At 39.7% G+C, this 18828-nt stretch overlaps 1 protein-coding gene across 2 annotated transcripts; it reads right to left on the reverse strand.

Moving 5' to 3' along the window:
- Positions 1-704: 704 nt before the first annotated feature.
- Sc5d (sterol-C5-desaturase) lies at positions 705-15631 on the reverse strand. 2 transcript variants are annotated; one of them, XM_074066520.1, is made up of 7 exons: positions 15482-15599; positions 11142-11256; positions 10632-10696; positions 5176-5392; positions 4245-4377; positions 2609-2709; positions 705-2261 (listed from the first exon to the last, which is right to left on the reverse strand). In XM_074066520.1, exons 4-7 carry the CDS (start codon positions 5383-5385, stop codon positions 1806-1808), a joined length of 900 nt encoding a protein of 299 aa, XP_073922621.1. In that variant the 5' UTR covers positions 5386-5392; positions 10632-10696; positions 11142-11256; positions 15482-15599; the 3' UTR covers positions 705-1805. The 2 variants fall into 2 exon arrangements, with proteins under 2 accessions (XP_073922621.1, XP_020038465.1); XM_020182876.2 differs by lacking the exon at positions 11142-11256 and having other exon boundaries at positions 15482-15631.
- Positions 15632-18828: the final 3197 nt, after the last annotated feature.

An 18828-nucleotide genomic window follows, 5' to 3' on the forward strand; every position in this document is an offset into this window, starting at 1 on the left:
CAGTGAGGTGGGGCCACATGACTAAGTACTGTCAAAAGAATGTGACAAAAGAGAAGTACACTGCTTCTGGGTAGTGTGCTACTAGCCTACATTTTTCCTGCCTAAACTTTTCCTTCTTTCCCTATGTGCCCCTTAACAGAGAAGGCTCTACAGTCGGAAAGAAAGAGCCCCAAGGTGGATGAAGCGTGGGTCACAGAATGAGCATATGGAAGTCTGCCTGCTGACCACAAACGATTACAAGGGAATTTACATACGCGAGAAAAAAAAACATGAAAAAAGCTTTTTCTGGGTCAAGTTTCCCTATATCAAAGACTTGTGTCTGATAAAGAAGAGCTCAATACATATTAGCTGTCACTATTATTAGGGAAAAATTTACTTAATTTCTTCCTTTGCCTTGGGCAAAGTGGAGCACTATGATGGTGAGATTAGTGAAACGTACTCAGCTCCATTTGCCCATTATAAAATACTAACTGATAAACTAAGACAGCATTTAAACAATAGAAAAAGCTTTCTTCTGGATCCCAGGCATTAAGTTTTACCAGTGGTGTCTTGCTGAAATATTCAATCCAATAAGGATGTGACAGCCTTTCCCCCTTCCCTAGACACTGCTGAGTTTTAATAAACCACAGCACCTCTGCGGTTTCAAGTTGATACAACTTCGCGTGAAGAATATTTTGCGCTATTGCAACATTTAACTAATAGAATTTAATAGCAGTCATAATCAACTTTTATTGATTTTTACACAACAGAATAACCTTTCAGACCATGTTTCTTCCCAATATATTTATGTTACAACACACAACATTTCTTTATCAAAGTATCTGCTAAGTCTTTTTTTGCAGAGGCAGTGGGGAAAAGTGATGAGAACAAGAGAATGAGATTTTAAAACAAGTATTCAGAAACAGGCATATTTGGCAATTATTTTCCTTATAAAAAACGTCAGGTTTGTAACTTGGAAATATATCAAAAGTGCAGTGCATCAATTTAATTAAAAACGAGTAATGCCAAGTTTATTATTTAGGCATCACATTTCCCTAACAATATTCAGATTCACATTTTTATGCTTATTAAATAATGGTTTTAAATGATAACCATCAATACCTTAAGTCAAATAATCTCATACCTGGATTACAGCATGGTAGAACTGGTGTTTAAAAATTCCAACTTATTTATTCATCAGTAAGATGGACTATTTGACAATGTCCCCAGAGAATAAGGTGCCTATGTATAGGAAGATGGTAATTTTATCACACCTGCTATTTAGTAAGTCACTGACATAGATTCTAATATATCAGAGTTTTGGGGGTTTTTTCATACTGATGCTTCCATTTGAACAAAGTCCTATAAGTGGTCATTACCATACCAACACTCAATAATTAATCATTCTGAAAACAAGGAGTCAGCCATCTTTACGTTAGTATTTCTCAGTTATGGTGCTTAGTCTTGGTATTGTTAAGCACGATGACTTTCTCTTAATGAATGTGGGTGGATTAAGGCAAAAGTACATAGCCTAGTCCCCTCAGTAGTTTATTCCCTATCTTACTGAAAATTGTTGTTGAGGCTGTACAAACAACAGATCTGCTGGCTGGAAGACTCAAGTTGTCTCTTGGATCAATGCCTGGCATTTTAAGCATGAGAGTAAAATCTTGGTGCTCACAGCATCTTCCCTTGATCTACCATTATGGTCACTCACCAGAAGGGCACGCAATGCTGATTTTTAAATGATACCATTTACTTGCTATGTATCTTGGCTGTGTGTAGATTATTTTTCCTTACTAAAAATATTTAAGATAATTGGGCAATATTTACTCAGTCTTTGAAAAGCCTCCATTGCATAATTTTTCATTTTTACAGCCATTTTCTGCAGGGCTTTTGGATTTTTCTTCTGTCATCTTCTTCACGTAATTAAGTGGTCCTGTCCCCTCAAAGGAGGAAGGATTTTTGAATGAGCCTCCGATTCTATCCCACAACGTGAAGTACTGTCCATAGTTATAGTCAAAGAACATGTGATGGTCTGTATGATGAGCAGAGCCATTAATAAAAGGCTTTAAGATCTGGGGGACACGAAAATCACCATCATGAATGGAAATCGTCCAGATATTAACCAAGACATACAAGCCTAAGTAAACCACCTTGTGTAATGGAAAGACAAAAGGGTATATATGGTAAGGCAGACTCTGCACGAAGCCATCCACAGGGTGAAAAGCATGACTTGCAAATGGAGTGGGAATCTTCCAGATGTGATGAGGTTTATGTATGTGCTAAAGAAGAAAGGAATACAATTAGCACCACAAACTTCACCTAGTGCAACAGTCAACTTCACTTTTCACACTCATGCTGGAAGTGACCTAATTGAAAAATCCCTTTGAAATCAGCAAAATCATTTTGCACAAGGGCTTCCTTCTTCACTCCAAAATTAAAATTTTAAGACAGCCCTTCCAGGCCCACAAAGAACAAGAACATAATATGCCTGGGACCTGTGATGACGATGGTTAACTCAGGCACGTAATACAGGCTGAGAAAATTCTTACAACTAGAGAACAAAATTTATGACCGCCCATTGCTGAAATCTGCAGTGTCATTTCTCTTTCCACTCCCAACGCCCTACCTTGTATAAAACTCGATGATGCAGGCCTCTGTGAATAAAGTAGATCAGCATGTCAGTGAAGAAGAGGAAGGATATTACACTAATGATCAGGTGAAACCAGCCTAGAAACGACACAGGGAGCAGGAGAATCAAGGCTGGCTCTAGGATTAGTGTTCACTTTTTACAAACTGGATCCTAAACTTAAACAGTGTAAACTGTTTTGGGCAATTCAACACATAAATGACTTTCCCCCCTCCCTAGAATCCTACCCTTTCTTACTTCCCTCTCATGTAAGAACTTGAAAAGTCCAACTTTTAATTGATTTCTTTTTAAAATTAAAATCATTTTAACTGATATATGAAAACATAAAAATTGTGCATGCTTCTTAAACTCTAAAGATATGCATGAATTTCTTACCCAAAACATGAAAGTATTTGATGTCCCTACTATAGAGGAACTAATACAGGAAACTTAAAATGACAGAGCTCAACATGAGAAGGGGATCAGGAACTAGTGAAAAGGTCAGTAAGAGATGAGTTAACTTGGGATGTAACACAATGGTACATGGAAGCAATGCTAGGAATCTCTCTGTATAGCTCTCCTTACCTCAACCAGCAAAAATGCTTTGTCTCTCTTATCATTGCTTTTGTTTTCTCTCCAACAAAATTAGAGACAAGGGCAGAACAGATTCTGCCTGGAAGGGAGGGGAGGTGGGGAGAGAGGGAAGGGGTAGGGCAGTGGGGGGAGAAATGGCCCAAACAATGTATGCACATGTGAATAAACAAATATAAATAATAAAAAAAAAAAAAGAAAACAAAAAGTGAAGGAGCTCTCAAGCCATGAAAATACAAAAAAAAAAAAAAAATGTATGAGACAGAAAAGGATGTTCCTGGGCTATTGCTATTAATTAACTCTCTGGGAACGTTGCTACTTTGTGTTCCTTCGTGTACTAAGCACCTCCCTCCCTTCCACTACACACACTAAGCCTGGTGTTAAGCCTTTCCCATCTTTCTGGGCCCATGTTCCTGTGTGCATGCTCCAACAAGTTTTCTCTATGCAACACCATCCCAATGTCTGGATGGTCTTTGCTGGATCTTTGCTTACACTGACCCACAAATCCAGAATGTCCTCCCTCCCTCTGTTTTTACCATTACTCCATTCGTGTTTCAAGGCCCCATCAAAATACCACCCTAGTGTATAATTTATGTTCTCACCTCTAAATTACCAATCTCTCTCTGACAGTAGCATTCTAGTGCCAGCAAGCCCAGATTTAATATCAGACTCACGCCGGGCAGGACGGCTCATGCTTGTAAATCTCAGAGATTGGGAAGATTAGGGTTTGAGGAAAGCCCAGGCAAAAAGGTAGTGAGAATCATCTCAAAAACAAGCCAGGCAAAGTAGTGCATGCCTATAATCCCAGCTATATTTGAAACAGAGATGGGAAGATTGCAGTTCAAGATTGCCCTGGGCTAAAATTGCAAGACCCTATCTAAAAATAACTTAAGTAAAAATAGCTGGAGGTATATATAGCTCAAGTGGTAGAGCCCAAGGTCCTGAGTTCAAACCTCCTATGTTGAGAAAGCCTGTCTCAAAAAATAAATAAATAAATACCTGTGCTTATAGCACTTTTTTCCTAATTCTTGTCTTGCCTACTTACCATAGGGAAACTCTCCTATGTTGTCATACAGTTTGCTGAAACCTCTCAACTCCAGCAGGAACAGTGAGACGGTAGGAATACTCATCCAGGGCAACGACCAGACTGTGTACTTAATCTCTCGGGAAACTTGATTCTGAAAACGGAATTTCCAATACATAAAAGTCACAAAATCTAGACTCAACAAAGTGGGCATACATTGCTTTGGACTGGATTTTTAAACTCTCTTTTATACTAAAGGGCTTACTTCCAAACTCTTTCTATAAAAATTATAATAAAATTTTCTATTAAATTTTAATGAGAATGGGTATGTAAGAAAAACATTCCTTTTGACCTAGCAAATATAATAAATATTTTCAATTTTGAAACCTTTTCTTCTCCCTACAAATCTATACTCTAAATCTCTCTTTATGGCATAATCATTTGTTTTATAATCAACTTCCACCCAAAATGCTTTTTTTTTAAAAACTTCAGTCCTTGGAGTAACTGACAAAAATGGGTCCTTGAAATGAAAGTTATTCTGGATTGATTACAAACAACTCAAAAACTACCAAATTTGAATCCCGTGTCCTGCCTAAGAAACACACACATGGGTAAAAACATATTTCTATTTCTGAAACTCAAGCATTACACTAATTATGTAAACGAGTGCATTTATTTACTCATTAATATTAGCAAAGAAATTTTCTATATATCTAAATGAGGTAAGATGCTATGCTTATATAGTGAAAAAACAATTAGACTCTCTCATTTGTTTAAATTAAGGAAAGGAGAGTGGTGATTAGCCCTCCCAAAATTATCTAATTCTTTTTGGGGACTGTTTTTAGAAACTTTATTTAATGGTTACATTTAACTAATTTAGTCTGAAAAATCTCACAAATATATCACATTGTTATTTTATCTATAATAGAAAACAGTTAAGAAAATGTCCTACCTTTAAAAACTGTGGATGTTTCATTAATGAATGATCAAAGACAAAATAATAGCTCAGTGTTGCAAAGAAAAAATAAAGGATATAAGCACCAAGATTTGTTACAACCAGGAGACTAATAGTCTGCCGGAAGATGTCATCCTCAGGCCACGTGGCTGGATACACATAGGGGGTGAAGAAATAATGATCCGCAGCACTGAGAACAAGGTCCATCGTAGCCCTGCGGGCAAACATGGCAACAAGTCCTTAGCACAAAGGCTTCTTTCTAAGCAAAAGCATTTCAGAAAAGCTATGTACAAAGTTCCCAATTTAAGAATCATCCTGGGCTCAAATGGTAGAGGACTTGTCTAGCAAGTGCAAGGTCCTGATTTAAAATCCCAGTACTGTCAACAAAGAACACAGTTCCCTAAATGCTATCTCTACTATCAGAAGGGAGATCTAAATATCCCCTTTAGTTTGAGTTTTTCACATTATACACGGGAGGCTCAGCTAGAGAAACTGAAGCCCAGGAAGGTTTTTCTCTAAGTCCATCAGGAAGTGGCATAAATTTAGTTCTAATTCCATTGTAGGACTCCACCCTATGGCAGTGTGTTAGGTTGTAAAGACAGGGATGCAGAGGACCAGGTACTCAGACAAGTAACTCACTCCTTCAGCCTCAAGTTTCAGCTGCATCTCTCTCCTCTAAGGACTTATGTTCCAGTGATTTTTATTTCAGTGCTGAGCCTCCTAAGATGAATTCCCTAAAAGGGCTCGGGGTGTTGCTTATTGGTAGAGCCACTGCCTAGCATGCACGAGGCCCTGGGTTCTATCCTCAGCACCACACACACACCCCAAAAGTAAATAAAAATAAAATTTAAAAAAGGACTAGAATACATTCTCTCCCTATAATCAATATTCTGGATTAGCAGTGGCAATTGGGGACAGTAAACGCTTTACTAGACACAGGTATGCCCAGATGGGCACATATTATCTTCCTCCTACAAGGAAGCCTAAGTCATTGCAAGAGACAAAGTGGGAGGGGTTTACACTCTGGCCCCTGGCAGAAATTTGCCAGTTCCTGTTTCACATGCTTAAACTGCAGCAAATGCCTAAGTCTATGCTCATCTCACTGTCCTATTACAATACAGTCCAGCAACCCATGGCCAGCTTTGCAATCTGACTGTGGAGTCTATCATCTGTCATCTACTCACTCATTCTTCACTGCATCGTTTGTAAAGAAAATATTCACCATTCTAAAACACCTCCCATTTATGGCTGAAATTTTTGAGTAACAACAAAAAAATCAAAATTACTTAACCACATGAGACTTGAGGTATTCAAACAGCCTTTGCTACAAATTGGGCCCTATAAATAAACATCAATTTATAGGAAAAAAAATAGCCTGCTGGAAAGGAAAAATTTTATTTAGTTATTTTAGTCTATTTTCCCCATTAGCTTTCCCATTTCTTCCCCACGAAGTTCATAGGATTTCAAGTGTTTCAAAAACCTAGTATGTACATTTATCAGGTGTTAAAAACACACATGTAAAAAGATATGTGTACACACACACAAAGACAAAGCCTTGCTTTCATCCGTGTCACGTTGGTGGATAGGGACATTCCAGCTCTCTAGTTATTGTTTATCAGTTTCTTATTTAACGTTTCCTGCGGACTTTTATGGTGTTACAAACTTATCTTTCCCTTCCTTGATACAAAAAAGTGCTATATTGTACTGTGTGAAATTCTTTCCACTTTTTACTTAATGCATACCTTGGTGATCTTTCCATGTCTAAGTAACATTCTTCCTTTTTTAAAAAACAGCATTATTGAGATATCCACATCATAAAATCCACCATTTTGAAGGAGATGACTCCTTAGTTCTTTAGCATATTCTCAGAGTATCTAGCTTCAGACACTTTTATCACCACAAAAAGAAATTCCACTCCCATACTGTTGAGCTTCTTGAAGGTGTAGATGAAGGCTTCTCGTCAAATCTGGGGCATCAGGGACCACTGCTTCTTTTTTTTTTTTTTTCCCACTGCTTCTTAAAATAAACTTTCTCCCTACTTGTCTCTTCTTCTCATGAGACTTCCATTATGCTTATATTGCTTTGCCTGACTGACCAAGCCTCTCAGGCTCTGTTCAGTTTAATTCACTCTTTTTTCTTCCTGTTCCTCAGACTGGATAATCTCAATTGACCTGTCTTCATATCTGCTGGTTCTTTGTTCTGTCTGTTGTTAATCTTGACAATTTTTAATTTCAGTTACTGTACTTTTCAAGTCCTGAATTCCTATTTGGTTCATTTAAAATTTTTTATACATTTTTTATTATATTATTGTTGTACTGGGGGTACACTGTGGCATTTACAAAAGTTCTTATAGTATATCATAGTTGAATTCACCCCCCCATCATTCTCCTTTATCCGCCCCCCCATTCCTGGAGTAGTTTGGACAGGTCTCTTCTCCATTTCCATGCACGAGTACATGATCCTTCCACGACATTCACCCTCCTCCTCCCTTTCCTTGCATCCTCCCCCTCCCACTGTACCAACCCCCACCTATTTGGTTCTTTTAAAACTAATTTCTATCACTTTACTGATATTCTCTACTTGGTAGGAAATTGTTCTCATACTCTTCGTTATTTAAACACGGTGATCTTTAGTTCTCATAACACATTTACAGTAGCTGACTTAGTCTCTGCTCAGTTAAGTCCAACATCTGGGCTTTCTCAGGGACAGTTCCTATTGCTTGCCTTTTGTGCTATGGGCCATGGCTTACTGTTGTGTTGTACCTTGTAATTCTTTTATCTTTCTTTTTTGGTGTGGAAAGGAACATTTAAATAATAACAGGTGGCGACCCTACAAATCAGATTCTCTGTGTATTTTCCAACCCAGGCTTTCATGTTTAGATTTTCATAATTACTGTGCAATGACTATACTTGTTCTTGTGTGAGACTACTGAAGACTGTACTACTAACTGGATTCGATTTCCTTAAATACCTTAAACCAACAGGCCTCCCAGCCTTTGCTGAGGGCACTGTTTGTTGGGAGATGATTTAGACACTCTGTGGGAAGCTTATAACCCTGACTTAGGCTTCACGTCCTGATTGTGCAGATCCTCAAGGTCAGTCAAAGATGAAGGACTGGGCCTTCTCCTGAGGATACGCACAGCACTTTCTGCAAGAATCAGTCTGGATTCCCAGAAGTCAATGCCTCCTATGGACTTATTCCCCAGTGCTTCCTTTTCAGTTTTTTGGTCAGACTCTGATCAGTGCCAACTGTCCATAGCACCTCCTGTTATCATGTTAAACAATGACTGTTCTTGACAACTCCTCTGAGGTATGACTGTGACACTGGGCAGGTTTCTCAGCTCTTGCAAACAAAGTTTTTCAGGGACTGCCAGAGAGGTCAGACAGTGACAATTCTCTGGGGTGAGTTTTGGGGCACCGCAAACCTGTTCTATCTCCTCCATGGTTGCTAGACTGTGGCTGTACATAACTTCTACATTGCAAAGCTGTGTCCAAGAGTATAGGAAGCTGGGGAAAGGGGGATGGAGAAAAAGCAAGTTAAAATACCCCAAGCTCACAGTTCTTACTGACATGCAGCCATTTTGTTCTCAAGTAAATGTTCCTAGGATTTTTGGAAACCTGTAATTTCCAGAGTTCTAAAAAAGCCAATTTTGACTTTTATTATCATTTTGTTGCTTTTATAAAAGAGCAGATTTTCAAATGTTCTTACTCCATTATTCTAGAAGTTATCACCTCTTTTACAGTACAAGACTACCACTCTTTCTTAAAAACATTTGACATCGGTTGTATTGGGAATTCAGAATTTCTAGACAGGGTGATTTTTGACACATTACCCCGTCATTAAACATGTATTTGTTTAGCAAATGTATGACTACTTGCATTAAGTGGAATAAATAAACACTGTACAGTGTATTACAGTTCATTTGTATGATGGTAATTTATGCATTAATTATGTACGTGATTGCATACACAGTACTGAGCTATATATGTAATACATATAATTTAGTAAATGAAAGAAGAAAAATGGAATTGGGACTATAAAAACTTAATTACTTTTTAAAAATGAAAATATTCAGTACACTTTCAAGTATATATAGTATCAAGTAGCTAAATCCCCGTATGTAGATGCATACACGTGCACTAAATATTTGTTCTGTGAGGTTGCTTGGGGATGTTAGCGAAGGCTCCATGGGGTTCAATTAGACACCGATGATGAGGCTCAGGCTTGTGAAGCGATGAAGCAACACTAAATAAGATGGCCTTTTGACAGGATTTCTACCATGTCATGTCTTACAAACAAAAGTTTCTACTTAAGCAATTGCTGCCCACTGACTAACCATAATACCTTCTGGTGATTTTCCCATTTGTGTTCATAATATAGCCACTGTGGTCATCATTGCTGTTGTCAATACTGTCCTCAGCTTCTGTGTTTAACAACCCTTCAGCAACTCCCCCAGCACTTCCAACAGAAGTGTCACGAGCAATGTCCAGCACTGGTTTAAGGGCAGCTTCTCTTGACTTATTCATGACCTTGGCCATTAAATGTATAGTGTAACTAATGAGGATAGAGATCATCTTCTCATTAGTGACAGAAACTTCTTTGAAAGAGCTGCAAGATTATTTCAAACCTGTCAGCTAATATGCTAAGTACCTATAAACACTGATTTATCAATGTCACTTTGAGCATTAAGCAATTTTGAAAACAGATCTTTATGACCCAACTCTTACAGAAGTTTTGCTTCACAGGTCTCCGTTTACTATGCAGGCAGTATCAATACTTGCTTTCCCAGACCATGAGACTCCTAGGTGAGAAAGGGTGCATTCCAGTCAGAGTGGGGAGAAAGTAAGTTCTAGAAACAAAGCTTTTACCATAAGTGGGGAAGAAGAATGCACAATGTCTAGGACTAATAAACATTTTCAACTGTCTTTCACCATACTTTCAGATATTTTTCACCACACTGCTTCCTAAATTTCCAGATCCTTCTCAATACTGACACTCATCCTCAGTGATAGTTCTTCATATATGCTAGCTTGTTTCATGGTCAACACAGCAACTAGTGGTATTTCCTTACTTCCTTACTGTCAAGGCCACTTAATCAAACATGGTTAGAAGTTTCATTTTCTGTCCCAAGCATCGTTTTCCTACTTCTTAATAGTCCTTGGTCCTCACTGTTACAATTAACCTTCAACAATCTTACCCTATGTCATATATGGTGATAGTTCCTATCCTGTCCCCTTCAGCAGATGTGCCAGACACACCACACACCAGTATCTCTAGCAACTCCCTGTTCTGTGCTACTACTTAGGACAGATGTCCTAAGTCTCTCACTGTTACTCATCTAGTTTAAGGCTGCTTTAAACTTTTTTTTTTTTAAGATATTTTCACATGCAATTAAATCCAAAGTAACAAAACTACATAAAAGCACAACTGGATGAGCAAACAGGCAGGATTACCTGATATGTGCACCAAAACACACTCGGAGTCAGGATTTGTCATCAAGTGAGTTCGAGGATTGAACCTAAAACAAAAACAAAACAACTGTTCCAGCCTTTGAGGTTGTGATTCTGTACAGAGTAAAGTTCAACAGCAGAAGGGCCACATCACAGACAGACTTGGTACATACTGCTCAAGTGCTCTCTACCGGGGTTGTACTGCTTTGTTAAGTCCTCAAACAATGGAGGATACTGCCTATTTTTCTACTGTGAAACTTCTGGGTATTCTCCAATTTAATAGGAATGAAAGGATATTTTGGCACATATTTAATTTACATTTACCTTATCATCAGGAATTACACTATTATTTTCCTCCCCACTTCTTCACCTACTCTGTCTCTCTTTCTCTCTGAGACAGGGTCCTGTTATGTTGTTCAGGTTGGTCTCAAACTTGTAGGCTCAAGGGATCTTCCCACCTTAACCTCTCAAGAACCTAGGCTATAGGTATGCACCACCATGCCAGAGGCTCACCATCTATTAGAGTTCAGTCCTTTGGTTTTGATGTGAATTACAAGCTTTTTTCTCACTTTGTCAGGAAAAGAATATCTTGTCAGGTATTAACATAAATCCTTCATCATATATGCCACTATCAATTCAAAAAACAATTTATTAGTTGTCAAGCACCACACTAGGTAATAAGCATTAGATGATTAAACAGGTACCATCTAAATCAGTCTTAAAAGTAAGGTAACAATATTGCATCAATGTGACAAGTGCTATACATGATAAAGGACACAAGCAAAGTCTAGGCAGTCAGAAAAGACAATATTTTATCTCTGCCTACAGTGACAGGCTTCCAAGTGAATACTACATTAAGTTTGAGCTTTGGAGGACAGCACCAGAAAGAAAAGGTTAGGGACAGCCATTCTGAACAGATGCTAACAGGTGAAAAGCAGGAAGGGCATGGTATACTCGTGACTGGACTGGATGTACATGGTGGGTGGAGAACTTTTATGCTCAGACCCACGTCTCATAAAGACCATTGCATGAGACATATGAAATCAGTGAGAAGCAGGAGACTTGTTTGGTTACTCCTGTGCTAGACTATCTCAGAGAAGACAGCCTGACCTCAGGGAGGCGCTGGGAGCACAGTGCCACTCATCAGCTACAGCAAGCAAAAACTCCACGGGACTTGGATAACCTGAAAATACCAGCATGTGAAAGAGGGAGAAATCCAAGATGGCTGGGAGGTTTTAACTTGTCCAGGTGGATGGTGGTGTCCCTGTAACTGAAATAGGGAACACTGGGGAGGCTAGTAGATTTAGAGGGCAAGAACAGGAGAGTGGCTCAGTTTGGGTCTGAAACCTAATTGCCTGTAGCTCACCTAGGCTCCTAGATGTAAGCAGTAGACACAAGTAATTATGAATGTGAAGTTCAAAAGCAAGCCTAGGATATAGGCAAAGAGTTGAAGCTCAAGTCACAAGGTGTGAAGATGTCAAGGGAAACAGTGGAGCAGGGGAAGTACATTAGGTACCACCAGGGAACACAAATACTGGCTACTGAAAAGGACATTGCTATACCTCAAGTTTGGTAAGAGCTCATGCAATCTCCACATTACCTACACAGACATTCCTTGGGTTCTATCTTGACAAACCCATTGTAAACTGAAAATACATTTAAAACACCTAACCTGCCAAACACCCCAGAGTGGTAGCACAGTACACCGTTTCCCTGGGAGTTGTGGTTCATGGCTATTGCCCAGCACTGTGATTGTTATGCTGCATATCACTAGTCTGAGGAGGGTGGGAGAGAATCGAAAGTTGTATGATTTCTACTGAATGCAAATCCCTTTCACAAGGTCAAATTAAAAAATTCATTAAGTTAAACATCACTGAGCTGAGACCATTGAGAGTGCCACACAGTCCTAATTTGATACAGTTCCTGGCAGCCAAAAAAGAACCCAAACATCAATGAAGACTACTCTTTATTCAATCCTTAACATCAGACATAACAAAAACCCTTAGTAAGACCTCAGTCCTTAGCATTACCAAACTCTTTAATTTTGCTTTTACCTAAAGACCAGGACAACTGTGTCCATTGTGTACTATCTGAATGTTACTGCTTTAACAGTAAACCTGAGCCTAGAAAGGAGAATTGTCCCTCTGTCAATCCAGAAGCACTTTAGACTTATACCTGCTTTCTGTTTTTAGAATTTTGGCTTCAATTAATTCTACTTGTTGAATGTAGAATTGAGATAGGCATTCATGAATATACTGCTGTAATTTCTGACACGTAACATAAAAATCTTCTGATAGGCCAGATGGGGTGGCACACAAATGTAAATTCCAGCACTTGGGAAGCTAAGGCTTGATCCCAAGTTCAAGAACAGCCTGGGCTAAAGATCAAATAAAAAAATCTCATAAGATGTGTTCAGAACTATGATGAAATTTTAGGTAAAATTATATTCCAGCTTACATCTGCAAAACAGATAACCTACCCATTTTATAGCATTATTGTAAGGTTTAGTAATCTTTTAACAATGTCTGACACTCAAGATATTCAACAAATAGGAGCTACTGTAATTACTGCTATGGGAGCCAAAGCTGAGTCAAATGATTTTTTAACATAAGGCAGAAAAAGGTGCCATGGGATTTTTTTTTTTTCTTTTTGGCATTACTGGTATTTGAACTTAAGACCTTGCACTTGCTAGGACTCTACCACTTGAGCCAAGCCCCCAGATCTCTTTGCTTTATTATTTTCCAGATAGGACCTCCAGTTTTTTCCTGGGTTAGCCTAAACCTCAATCCTCCTACCTATACCTCCTGTAGCTAGGGTGACAGGTGGACACCCACCACACCCACTTTATTTTGTTGAGATGGGGTCTTGCTTTCTGTCTGGTTTTCAACTATCATCTCCTGATCTCTGTGTCCCAAGTTGATGGGATCATAGATGTGAGCTACCTCTCCCTGCCCTGCCATTTGATTTCTTAAAAACTAGCAGCTGATAATAGTTATTAATATTTACTATATGCCAGGTACTATAAATATTTTACATATTAACTCATTTAACCCTTCAAGAAACCCCAAGAGTACTAGTATTCGTACTTACAGATGAGGTAGCCAGGCAGAGAAAATTCAAGTTAACTCGCCCCAGGTCACAGAGTAAATAACTACTGGAGCTAGGATTCAAACACCTGCAGTCTGGCTACAAAGTCTATAGGCTTTCCTCAACTCCTACGCCTCTTCACTTCTGGTGGCACTCTTCAACTCCTGAAATATTTTAAATTCTCAGTGACTCTATAAGCTCCTATCATTTTAAGGGTTTTTACCCCCTAAAGTCAGGGGCTCCACAGATCCTAAGATAATTACATACCTCTACTTGAAACAGAATCTTACATCTTACATTGCCTTTGCAAAAACAAATCTTTTCTTAAAACACAGTTATCAAACAGTAGCTTCATGGTAGAGTACTTGCCTAGTATCCCGAAGACTCTGGGCTTGATCCCCAGCGTTGCAAAATAATAATAATAATAATAATAATAATAATAAACACTATTAGGCTTCGGTAAGGGAGTGTACTGTAACCTTTTTCCCTTAACTTAAAAAGTATAGATAGTAATAGCTAACATTTATTGAGAACCAGGTATTATTATAAGTCTTTCTCCTCCCTTTTTTTTTGGAGACAAGGTCTGTCTACGTAGCCCAAGCTGGCCTCAGATGGTTACTCCTGCCTCAGCTTCCTGAGTGCTAGGATTACAGACATGTGACACCACAACTGGCTTTTAAGCACCTTTTTTTTTTTTTCCTTTTTTTCTTTTTGTATAATCTCATCCAATTCTCACAACTCTGAGGCAGGTACCTGTATAAGCATACGTAGTCTACTTTATAGGGAAGTATATCTGAGGTCAGGACTATTTAAGTAACTCGTTCTGTAACAAGTTCCACCTGTGATGTAAATTCCGTGCCTGTTCTCTTCGCTATAACATTATGCTCTCCCTGGAGCTGTTAGACATGCAGATGGGAACCGAGTGCTACTCCAGCTAATTACATTACACAATGACTGGACAGCACTCTCAATCATTAACAGTCAGGTACTTATTAACACCCATTCATCACTAGATACTTAAAAAGAAGGGAGAGGAAGATAGGCCATCTCTAGAAAGTCTGGGCTAAAAATACCGAGCTGCCACACAGGTAGGTAACTTTCCCTAATTCACCCATCCCAACTTCAAATCGCCTCTGCAATAACATCAGGATGCCAGTGGGCGTGATTTTTCCTTTTATGAAGCTAATAGATTATTTCCCATCCCCTTCTAGTCTTTTCAAAGCTGGGATTGCTGTCCCACCACCCCAAAACTGACCATTAGTTCTTCAGCCTAACTCCCCCTCTCCCCCATTTTTTTTTTCCCCCTCTAAGAACCCGGGAAAATCTGTCGCAAAGGAAAGCGTCAGTGTTCAGCGGCCGGGCTTCCCTGAATACGTAAGGGACGGGCAAGAACCAACATCAAACACTGGATATTCAAGGCCTACCTATGTCTGCTTCCCTCCCGTCCTTCCCATTCCCGGGCCCCGGCGGGTCGGAGGCCCCGCGGCCGAAGGTGTCAGCGTGGCCCTCACCATTTCGTCAAGCCTAGACCAGCGGGCGTCCTCTGCATCCTTCACACCTGGGTGACGGACATCTAGCTACCCGCCGGTGTGTGCTTCACCACTGCGCTTCAGCACCTGCCCAGTGCCGGGCGTCTGGGAAGCATTCAACAAACGCCTGCGGCGATCAAGGAAGGTCCAGTACACCTCGTCGCTCCTTTTCCCTCCCTCGGCCCGCTCAGGTGTCCCTCCTCCTCCTCCTCCTCCTCCAAAAGCCTCTGTGCCTACCTGGAGAAGGGCCGCCAACGCTCCTCCTGACGCCTGCCACTGCCCAGGCAGGCTGGAGTCCGCAAGCGGGCTCTGCCCGGAGGAGCGGAACCGAGCCCACGCACCGAGCGAAGGCGCGGCCAGCCAATCAGCGGCCGGCGTCATAAGCTGATATGACGGCGGATCGCGCGACTTGGCCGTGCGCGGCTCTCTGCGGTCACGTGGGCACCGCGCGCCCGGCCACGCCCCCTGCGTCCTCCCAGCCGGGAGGGTGGGAGGACTGCGACCCCAGTTCCGGGAGGACTGGGGCTCAGGTTTCGTGTTCGTTCGTTTCCTTGCTTGCTTGGGGACTGACTTTCAGTTGTTCCGAGCAGGTTTCCGGTATTTGGCATTTATGCGAGCATTCCTAAAATAAATAAATAAAAATAAATAAATAAAGCCTGCCCTGCTTTGTGGAATGGGATGACATTTCCTTTGAAGCGAATGTCAAGTTGGAAGCATTTTCCCATGTAAGTGAGGGAGGCTCAAACATCCATCAATTAGCTACTAAGGTTTTTTTTTTTTCACCCCGAGCAGGTCCTTTTAATATAGCATCTAATGACTACAATGTGACAGAACCGGTTTATTCAAATGCTGACAAGATGAGGACGAAAATGGGAGCCTTTCCAGAGTAAGAGACCTGTTCAAAAACAAAATTAATTTAAGACCGAATTGGCTAATGATAATTCGTGAATCCGGGCAGCATCCTGTTCTATTACATAGTAAGAGCTCCCAGGTTGACTTTTAGGCAGAAATGGACTGAAGAGAGCAGGAAATGAGAGACAAAATAAGGATCAAAAAGACTGATGTTTCGAAAGTTGCTTTCCTTACAGGGTTAAAACCGACAGGACTTGTCTTGCTGTCCCAGGTAAATAAGTCCTTCCGATTGGTTGCTGGGGTGGGGTAAAGGGGCAGGAGTATTTCCGAGATCACTTTGATAAGTGACACTCAATAGGAGTGATTCCATTTTGGTCTGGTCTGCGAGGGATCTGGTGCAGGAGCCTAGTTCCATACATTTCATTTAAGCAAATCTACGCAGAATAAACAGAAGGAACTGTAGCTTCCTACAGGTGTGCTTTGGTGTGCAAGTGTAGTTTTTATTTGGGGGGTCGTTAGCTTTTCCACAGTGGTCATACCTGTAAAGCAACCTTCCAGGAAACCTCAACAGCAGTGCTTTTTCCAAGTAGAGATTTCCAAGGGCTGTGTCAACACCATCTGAAACTTTCCTGGACAAGCAAGTTCTCTGAAGCCACCCCAGGCCTTGTGGGCCAAAAATTCTGGGAGGGTTCCAGTAATTTGTATTTTAACACGCCTTGAAGTCACTCTGATGTTTGATAAAAGTTGAGAGCCACTGCTCTAGTAAGTTTGACCAATCTGACTAGTTCAAGCTTGCTCCCTCCAGAGTGGTTAAAAAAGGAAATTCTGGGTTGTGGAAATGAATAAATTTGGGAAAGATAGTTTCATTTCCTTAGAGACTAGCAGAAGTGCTACTGTGTAAGGAGAGAAATGACCAGACTGCAATCACTGAAATCTTCTATATCATGTTACAGATCTGTTGCTTGTCTCCTACTTTTAAAATTACGTTTCTTTTCCTGTTTTCCTGTTCTTGTTTTCATTTCATCCCACAAGTTTTGAAATTAAGATTCTGGGGAAAATAAAAATGTGGTTTTAAGATATTTATTAAGTACAAGTTCTACATTTGTGGTTGCTGTAGGCTAAGTTTATGTGTGGGGTTTGTTTACTCCCCCAAAGTTTTTTTTTTGTTAAATAAATTTTGGGGGAGGCCAATTTTTGGAGACTGAGCTCCTATAGTAGATCCCATCAGAGCAAACCAAACCAAAATGGAGTTATTCATGTTAAGTGCCATATAATCAAACTGAAATTTTAAGGCAGTAGGTAGATTCCAAAGCAGACCAATTTTTCTTTAAAACAGGAGATTCACAGCAGGCAATCAAAAGGACTAAGTCAATCATCAGTGAAATCAGGTAGTTCCTCCTACTTTAACCTTGTAAGAGAAGAAAACTAATATAAACCCATCTTCTTTCTTCTGTTGTTCTGTTTCTTTGTTCTCACCTTATAAAAACCAAACGTGCCCAGTGAAGCACTCCTTCTATTTATAGAATGAAGTGCTTCTTGAATTACAAATAAAAGCCAATTTGATTTTTAAACATAACTTGTCATTTTTGTCTTCTGACGTCCCCTCCCTTTACTTGACTTAATTTCACATTTAAAAAATAGACTTTTCTTGAAGAGGTGGGAAATATGACAACATTGAGCCTAGGTTCCTGCATGGGAATAACTGCCTATAGCCACATTGGCTGCTCCTTTTGATGTGCTTGGGCCTGGAAGCTTAGAAGAATCACCACAACTCTTACTGTCTCCCCAACCAAGCTAGGTTATGCTATTTACCTGGTTACTGTGGCCTCTGAGTATGTGCTTTCTAACCTAGCATCTTGAGATTAGATGAAGAAAACTACTTACATATGAAGTAACTATAGGTATGAAGAATAAATAATAAAGATGAAGGATTTTTATGCAAAAAAACTGACCCAATTTGCCTTTGGAAAGACTTTTCTGGTAGTTAAGCTTTACATTTGCGTAACATACGGGGTTAAATGAAGGTAAAATATTGTAGGCCATGTAACAATAATATACATTAAAATAATGTTGACTTCAGTTAAAGAGTGTTGAGTGTCTACTGTGCTGTGTACAATGCATTTTGCTAACTAGTAGGAACGAGAAGGTATGTTTATAGTAACGTCAAAGACATGGCCACCAACCTTAATGAGCTTATGGCCCTAGGGAGAAAAGGCTGTATACAAATGATTATACTGTTTACTCCAAGAATAGGAAATAGACAATAACTGGTGGTGGGTGCTGGGAACAGAGACAAAATGGCTGTTAGCGGTAATGGGAGAAATCAGGGAAACAACATCGTTTTGTCTAATGAAACAATTTGAATGACTACTTGAAAATTTCCTCAAGCATAGAACATGATCAAGAAAACATTTATTAAATGAATGAAAGCTCAAAAGTTTAATCTTTAAACAAATTTCAAATATTATATCCAAATATCTAAAATTGTAATGTAGAATATGGCCCAGACTGGGGACTTCTGTACTTGAGGACTTGGGGATTCCCAAGGTTTGAAAATTTGCTATCTGCTCCTGGAAACCCAAAGTAGTAATAAACCAACCACATGAGGACAAGTCTTTTTTAAAAATCAATTTTAATAGTATATCCTAGTGTGCAGTATTCTTATATGTTTTCTCTTTCGAGGCACAATGGCTCTGGGCAATTTCTTCATTGGGTATTTGTAAAGTTCTCTA

Source organism: Castor canadensis, chromosome 2 (assembly GCF_047511655.1).
Source record: "Castor canadensis chromosome 2, mCasCan1.hap1v2, whole genome shotgun sequence".
In the NCBI taxonomy this organism is placed as follows: domain Eukaryota; kingdom Metazoa; phylum Chordata; class Mammalia; order Rodentia; family Castoridae; genus Castor; species Castor canadensis.